The 8817-nt window shown below is 35.6% G+C and overlaps 1 protein-coding gene across 1 annotated transcript in view; it reads left to right on the top strand.

Annotated features, from left to right (window-relative positions):
• The first annotated feature begins 715 nt into the window (after positions 1-715).
• The window catches only part of smo (smoothened), a 29093-nt gene continuing 20991 nt past the window's right edge, over positions 716-8817 (top strand). The window contains 6 exon segments of the mRNA XM_067115142.1: positions 716-855; positions 3428-3743; positions 4432-4557; positions 5431-5559; positions 5986-6087; positions 8165-8374. Of these exon segments, the coding sequence (XP_066971243.1) occupies positions 3432-3743; positions 4432-4557; positions 5431-5559; positions 5986-6087; positions 8165-8374 (879 nt within the window). The 5' untranslated portion in view covers positions 716-855; positions 3428-3431.

The following is an 8817-nucleotide window of genomic DNA, read 5'->3' as shown; positions in this document are numbered from 1 at the left end:
GGATGAAAAATCAAGAGTGGGAGAAGCATCTCTTTTCTATTACTTGTAATTGTAATGGTGTTGGTCAAAAAAGTAAACTGACAGATAGCCTACTAAATCTCACACGTTTTAAAATTAGCATCGCAATGTTTACCTTCTACGTACAAAATTTAATAGTAATCTCATTACAAACATCACTGCATTAAGTAAACTACTTGATCAGCTTTTTTTTATCTATTAGCTTCCAAGAGAATGCACGGCCATCGGTAAGTTCCTTGGCATATAGACTAATTGTCCAACCAGTCTTCTCATTTATGCAACAATAAAAAATTCCAGAAACATAGCCTAAGGATGTCAGTACATTTGAAGGCCATTGGTTCGTTGTGAGCTTATGCTACAGTGATCGTATTCAATGGTGATGACATATTTCCGTAATTAAGAAACGTGAGACATGCAACGGTGTAGAGCTGTTAAAGAAATATAATAGTTAGTGATAATATGAAGCGGTATATGACGCGTTTTCTATGATACGCGGGTGGCCAACAACAAAGATTTCGATGTATCGATAAGACTTAGACTTCCCGAATTATTTTAAAATGACTTTAAATAGGATTTTTTACAGATTTATGTAAACATAATATTAGAATATACTTGAGTAATAATTTTTAATTATATCTTAGCTCCAGGAAGGATAATGAAAATACAATAACCTAAAGTAACACTTAAACAGGCGAATCGAACTCTAAACAGAGACGATGTGTGTGGTCCGCTTCTCAGTTAAAAGGAAATCTGAGTCAGTCATTCCAGTCAACTTTTAACGAAATGAAGCCACCGTTGTTTACAAGCGATAGGCTCTAATTATTTTAGTGACTTCAGGTATGTAAAAACTGTGGTGATTTCAATCAGCCATAATTGATTTTAAGTTACTGAAAAGTAAAGGTACCTTGGGAGAAAGAGGCCCGTGTGCCCTTTCATAAATGCATGCGGGTCGTCAGGAAATTGAAGATGTCAAACGATTCCTTTGTGCTTTCTTCTGATGAGATTGACAGGAACACAGCTCTTAAGTGATGTTGGAGTTCTGAAGGTGAGTAAATGCCTCCAAATCTTTCTTCTATAACTAGGTTGTGTTTGAATGCTGGTTCCCTACAACTTTCCTTTCAAGTTAGCCTAACCTAACCGTAACCCAATTCTTTCATTTGCCCACTATTGTAGCTCGTGTTGTCGAAGCTAGGACATCTCTAGCGTGAGGATGTTTGCTGTAGTTTATAAGAAAGGCGTCTATTTTGTTACGTTGGGTTTAATAGTCTGAAAAGTCACTTTTTTCTGGACCAGAGGAAGTGGAGATCAAGGGTATATATCAGTCTTTAAACCTTTCAAATGCACAAGCTAAGGTCCAGAATGCCATAAATTTATATTAATTCAGTTCTTTACGCATCCTACACATGATCCAAGCACCATAAAGACAGGCTATTGTCAAGCTTAAATGCAGGCAAATCTTTTCAAGGGATAAACTGTTATGATTGAGCAAACCTAACTTTCGTGTTTTTTTTTTTGTCCAAGGAAAATTATTTTTTCTTAATTATAATTTTAGCAGCTTAGCAATAAATGGTGAGCGTGGTTAGTTAGAACTAAATGAAACCAAAACTAAAGGTAAAGTTGTAGTCTCAAAGATATAGATGGACTTTGTGTTTACCAAGCAATAAGCTTGTACTTGGAAATAGAAGTTCTGTATGTAGGTACAAATAAGGATCAAAATTTAACCTTTCTAATGAGTAGGAGATAGTTTTTTCATAATATAGAATGTGTTAGTACTGCTAGAAACGTTTGAATGAAAAAATCTACATGGAAAGCTTGGTAGAGTCTCTTGTGAATAACTGAATTTTTAATTAATTAAATTATCAGACTGTAATGTCCGTAACATTAAATTCTGTAGCATCAAAACCAGTTGTTGTCATGCCATCATTAGAGCTAATAGTTACATTTAATGACTTGTTACATATCTAATCAATAATAAATATCTTGAGCATTTAATGATATATTTTTTAGTTAGGATTCAACTTTTGCATAACTTTAGAATATAGGTGGGTTTTGTCATTATGTGATTTAACCCTCACAGTCCGGGGTAAATATATATTAAACACACCCCTAAACCGGGCTAAATTTAAGGATGATTAATTAAAAAAAAAAAAAAACTCATCAATGGAAAGAGGAAGATATGCATATGCACATGGTATAAAAAATCATTTTAAAAATTTTCTGTATCTTCCATGGGAAGTTGAAAGTGAATATATCCAACCCTGTGAGGGGCCTCCTTTCCAGACGACAGTCATAAAAATATGCTAATTTTACCAAGTTATAAGTGTTTTTTTCTAATATTTTTAAAAATTTTATTTTGTAAAATTATAATCACAGCTCACACAATATCATAACAGATAAGAACTAAAATCAGTAACAAATTCTGAGTATATTTATTGTAAAATATTTACGAGATGTCATTGGATGGGAATTTTGGACAACATTCCCCTACGATTTCTCAAGGCAAATTGAACTCTCTCTCCTGTAAGACTGGCTATTAGATTTGGGGTAAAAGTTGCCATGAGTCATTTATGGCCCATGGATGTGATCTGAGCACTTTTTGTGAAATTCTTTCAAAGTGTATGGTGTGAAGTCTGGAACATATATGTATGTTACCTGGAATTTACCCCAAGGCTGTAAACGTGTGTGTGTTACCCGTCCACAAAGGGTTAATGGTATTCATATCAGTGGCTTATCGTTTTTGTAAGTTGCTCCTGCACAAAATGACTTAAGTAAAAATTGGTTAATTTTTTATGAAATTTATTGTTCAGAAATCTGCAAAGAGTAGGCTACATGCCTTTTCAGTGGTATTGTACATTTCATGTTTTCCCTTTGGAGTAATTTTCTCTGACCATGAACATTTTTTATTACTTTGTATGGACATGCCTTTCCATTAGTGCTTAATTATTTTTAATCTTATGACCCTGCAGTTAATATTTTGAGTTTTTCATTCAAATATTTAATGTTTAAAGTCAGAACTTAATGCAGCTGGAAAGCTTTATTGTGCCAAGTGAATTATTGTGACATCATTTCACATCTTGAAACATCATTTCCTTTCTCATTAAATAAAATATTGTTCATGCAGCACCAATTTCATGTATGGTATTTAATAGGTGTAATGACCAATAATGCCTGCGAATGTAAAAATCAGTCAAGGATTTTAAGTATTTCATAGTAAATTGACTATTGGTGGGCGTAGTATGGTATCCGCATGAGTATGATTGTTATATATTGTAAGTTTTAGTAAGTAATTATAACCTTTAAGAGTTTTATGAATTTTTTGGTTTCCGTGTGCAACATACAGGTAGTGTTGCATTAGTCCAAATACTAAGGATTGCTTCACATTTAGCTGACCTGTACTTTTAAATTTCAGGGCCATGGCTGCAGAATTGGTTTTAATTCTTCTTCTTTTGGGTAATTCAGCATTTGCAATTGAAAATTCTACAAACACCTCCAATGTCACAACAACAACTGAAGAGGTGACTCCAGTTGTTACTACACAACCCCCAGCCAGTACAAATTTATCTGTAGTCAGGGAAACATTTACTACAAAAGCACCAACCACAGTGGTCTTTGCAACGGAGCTGCATAAAAAAGCAATAGAAGATGTCATTCCAAGGTTTCCAGGGGATCCATTTGGTATTTCGCCCGATGGAAGATTTACGACAAATTTCAATGAGGAGAAAGATGTAAGTGTTTTGAAGGATTTTGATTTTCATGTGTTATTTACCGTGTGCAATACTGTACAGTATATTAATTTGTGATAGATGTGGCTAATTTGGATAGATAGTAGTGTGCCTGATTGCTGTGTAAACAAATGAAACACTGGTTAATAATAGAAGAGATCCACAAAGCCTCTCCCCCATGTGACATGCTGTCATTATTGTAACTTCCTTCATTGTGAATAGGAGAGTAGTTCAGGTGCTTTATTGACTATATAACTTCACAGAATATTTAAAACAATGGGATTTCTGCAAGTGAGGAAAATTTGTCTATATAGAAAGAAAAACTAATGAATACGGTATCCTAATTGTAAATCTCTTCATCCCTTAACACGTTAGGAATTTACAAAGAAGTGTTGGAAGGAAGACTAGGAATATGCGAGTTGGCAAGATTCTTAGCCATGGCCTTTAAAGGAACCAGTTATAGATGAATGTTTTATGGGTGTCATTTTTGCATATCTCCGTGGTATACTGGAGGTTCAAAATAGGTTGCTCGGGTTGTACAGCAACATACTTGTGGTGTTCAAAGCAAGTGGTGATTGACCTGAGCTTTTTCAGAAAAGAAACCAGAAGTGAATGTATTGGTAAAAGAGCTTAAGGATTCCTTTTTTTTTTTCATGTAAAATATGTCTTTTAAAATATTTTTCTGTTTCAGGTTGATACTTGCCTCAGAACAGCACAGTGTGAGGCTCTTGAAGACACCACTTGTCTAGGAGTTCAGCTTCCATATACTCACACATCACTTGCGTTGACAAAGCTCCCTAACCAACGCATAGCTAGGGTGAGAACTGATTTGGTATATGGTACTGTTCATTACTTTAGAAAAGCTCTTCAATTTAATGATTAAAACAGTTCTCTATTCTTCTTCTTCTTCTTCTTCTTCTTCTTCTTCTTCTTCTTCTTCTTCTTCTTCTTCTTCCTCTTCTTCTTCTTCTTCTTCTTCTTCTTCTTCTGGCGTGTCCATATTATTTAAATTTCCAACTGGTTCAGGTCTTCAACCATTCCTTTTCTCCATGATTTTCTGGGCCTTCTTACTTATCTTTGTCATGCTGCTTGTTTATCTACAGCCATACTCTCCTGACTGTTGCTCCCTGTATCTCATCATGCAAACCATTTCGTTTTGTTTTTCAGTACTTTTTATAAGGCCTGTCATGTCATCTTCCAGCAGTCTTATTCTGCTGCACTGTACTTTTCAAGCTGCTACAACAATTTTTATACTATTGTTGCAGTAGTATTTTTTAATTTAATATCTCATTCCATCTCTTTAAAATGTTTTCATGTAATTGGGTCAGCTTATGAATGTCTTTCTTCAAGGTTAATCCTCATGTGAGGAGGATCATTATACAGGGCCAAGCCATCCTAAATGTATTTAACGATCAGACATCCGTGTTTTCTTGGCATAGACCTATTTGTCAAAGATCCATTTCACATTATTTTAAGAATTTATTGCAATGGAAAACAGTTGGCTCCTTTCACAATACTATATGGTGCACTGTAGTTTTGCTGCTACTTATGGATGCCATTATTAACTAGAAGCTAGGTATTTAACTCGAAGTGTTTTAGGTTTCACTACTGCATATGAAAATTGGGGAATTGTTCTTAATTTAAAAATAATGCAATGTTATTTGTAGACATGAAATTATTTACTTTTCAGGAACACCTTGACTCATGGTCATCACTGCGTAATATTCCCCGATGCTGGGCTGTAGTACAGCCTTTACTTTGTGCCATATTTTTTCCACGTTGTGATGAAGATACTTCAAAGTTGCAGCTGCCACCAAAGGTCAGTACACATTCTTTAGAATTTTTGTCAGTTATTGAACATTATTACTAGTTTTGGCTGTTTGATGAAACCGCTGACAGGCTTGGCTGCGAAAAACCTCTGGCACAAACACTGTGGTTGGAATTTGGGAGCTAGGGTATGAAGGGTTTGGTCTTCTAGATCCAGGTGAGACTCATTGAAAGATTTTGGAATCTATGAATAGGGATTGGAACAAAGTCAGTTGATAATGGCCATTATAAGTCTTATTATTAAGGTTTCCGGAACTGACTCCCCCACCAGAATTCCCATTAAAGTGTGTCTTATGTTAAATCTGAAAGTTTTAGCTGTTTCTCATTTTTTAAAAAGCATTTGTAGGATGATATGATTTTGTGATCAAGATTTTTTGTGTTTTGCAATGTTTTGACCAAGCTGGTATTTTTTTTCTAGGAGATGTGTACAAAAACTCGGGCTCCGTGTGAGATAGTAGAGAAAGAAAAAGGGTGGCCAGACTACTTGAAGTGCCATGATGATTACCAGCCAAATTGTAAAGTGAGTCCAAGTAATTTTTGAATTTTTGTTGTAATTTCCCAGATGATAGTACATGTACTATATTTAGTACTTAGTGTATGAGCACAAAACTTTAAAGCAATATGTGGTGGCTGAAGGATTGGTTCATTTTTTATTTCACAATGGCAAATGTATTCCAGTTTTATTTTGCATGCTGATTTGTTCTGCACTGTTATTTATAGAAAATTTTCTCATTTGTAATATGTTTCATTTCTTTAGCTTTTATCTGTGTTAAAAAGGGATAATTTCTGATGGTTTTTTCACTGTTGTGTAATGATTAAAAAATTGTTTAAAATTTCCATTTGGAAAGCAAATGTTTATACTTATGACAAACTGATTAGAGAACAGCAGATTCGAGGACTAATCATTATAATTATTTGAACTCATGAAAAGTTGATGAATTATGTTTGAGACCACCACAGACTAGGTAGAAGGAAATGAGGAGTATTTTCCCCCATTGACTATCCTTCAACTAGTATGGACTTATCACCAGAAATACTAGAGATTATAGCAGAAGATAATAAGTGGAGCTATTGGTGTTAAAAGGATAGTTGGTGTATTAGATAGACATGATATTTTATATCTGTGACAACCTGGATTTGTACACCTTTGTGCTGTGTCTCTAACTGCTCCTCACTGTCCACAACCAGGTGGTTCATGTACTTAATATCTATGCTGATGGACAACTGCAGTAGTTGGCTAAATGATAGATGTAGTGGGTGTCATGGATGAGGAGGTTTAACCATTGAATGTGGGCTGGAGGGAATGGTTGCAAGTGTGGTGTCAGGCATGCTTTGCAACAGGAGTGTCCCTATCATAAGGTGGTAGTGGCTTATACTATCTTGTATTGGCTGGAAGGATCACCACTGAAGAAGATAGAACAGAATCAGTGGGGATGCAAAGGAGAGGTGTTGTACGGGAGGATGGAGAGACTACGTTTAAGAAGATATGAGAGAAAAAGGAGTTGACGAAGTGAGGACACAAGATGGAAACACCTGGAAAAGGTTTATTAAAAACAGTGACCCCAATTAGGGATTACACTGAGAAGAAGAATAAGAATGGATAACTGCAGTAGGTGCCCACCCTGAGAGAAGCTTCTCAGGCTGTAACACCTCCTCAGATTTCTTAACAATCTCAGAATACTTAAGCCTCATGCTTGGAAGCTATCCAGTGAAGTCTGAGAGGTAGAGATTCTTAGGAGGATGTAGATGCAGCGATCGCAAGAACCAACAGCCTCTACTGCTAAGAGTGGAGCTGATTCTGTAGTTGGTGTAGTGAGAGTGGCATTGATCCAGTTATCTCCACTATTCCAGTGATTGCAGATTCCTTCCTCTTTCTTCAATGGGTCCAGTGGTCCATGTGTCATTAGACTACCATACTTCTGTCAGCTAGACAAAAACTGAGAGTCTGGGGATACTGGAGCCCATGAATTCAGCCATATGTATTGTTGATTTGTTTTTGTGAAAGTTCTAGTTTTGTAGCTTGGAGTATCAGGTTTTTAGATGTTGACCAGAAAAGTACTTGGCATACTTTATTTCTATAAGCTGCTTGTGTGATGCTTATGAAATTACTAGGGTAGGGAAGTAATAGATTAGAGCAGGGGTGTCAAACTCAAATCCTTTCGACGGCCAATTATGCACTTGGTTATGGTCTCGAGGGCCATCAAAGATTTGGTAATTACTTATTGGCAAGACTGAAGATTACAGTTTATTTTGCTAGTCATCCTGGTTTACCAAGAATACTTTATTTGGGTTCATCTGAATTTACACATGTAAAATTGGTCTTACCGAATAATATGAAATAAATTAATAAATTATTGTCATATGAATGAAAGGTAAAACTTATGTCTTGTTTTAACAGTTTAGTAACTTAGCTAAATTTTCCTCAGTTCTAACAGTTATAGTAGCTTGAGTTGAAAAATCTCTTGGCACCTCGCAGGCCTTGAGTTTGACACCCCTGGATTAGAGAATGAAAAGGGCTGTTAATAATTGAATATAGTATTGACAAATATAATATGAATTTTCAAGAAAACAAGTAATGATATTTTTTTAATTTCCAGAATAGTGTCAGAGAACTGAAATTTAACACAACTGGTCAGTGTGCACCTCTGCTTGTGGCTACAGATGAAAAATCAAAGTGGTATGAAGGGGTAAAAGGCTGTGGTATTCAGTGTGCAAATCCTATGTTTACACCAGAGGAGCACGAGGATCTTCACAGATTTGTTGCGATGTTAGGTGGTGTGTGTTCAGCATGCGCTGCCCTCACTGTGGTAAGTTGTACCACTTTACCTTATTATGAAGGCAAACCCTGTCATGAAATTTAATGTGTTGCTGTTTACATGATACCTTAGTCAGTAATTTAGTTTTTTTTTTTTATAGAAATCCAAACATCTTGACATGTAAGGTCTCTTATAAGGAATTGGTGAGTTTCTGTGTGTTTACCTATTCTCAGAAAATTAGGGGTCTTTGTCAGGATTAAACATGTTGGCATGGCAAAGCTTACTTGGCAGTCCTTCGTAAGTTTGCTGCTTCATCGTAAAAGCAAATTTTGAGGACGAAAAGAAACTCAAGTTTGTACACAAGCAAGTATCAAGTGGCAGAATCTGCTAGCATACAGGCATACAGTTTAAGCAGAGGATACTGAAGAATAAAGAAAGTAAAGCAAAAAAAAAAAGGAAAATAAATCAATGCATATATACAGTCAACACTAGTG

Source organism: Macrobrachium rosenbergii, chromosome 2 (assembly GCF_040412425.1).
Source record: "Macrobrachium rosenbergii isolate ZJJX-2024 chromosome 2, ASM4041242v1, whole genome shotgun sequence".
NCBI classification, from domain to species: domain Eukaryota; kingdom Metazoa; phylum Arthropoda; class Malacostraca; order Decapoda; family Palaemonidae; genus Macrobrachium; species Macrobrachium rosenbergii.
This window is presented reverse-complemented; position numbering and strand designations above follow the sequence as displayed.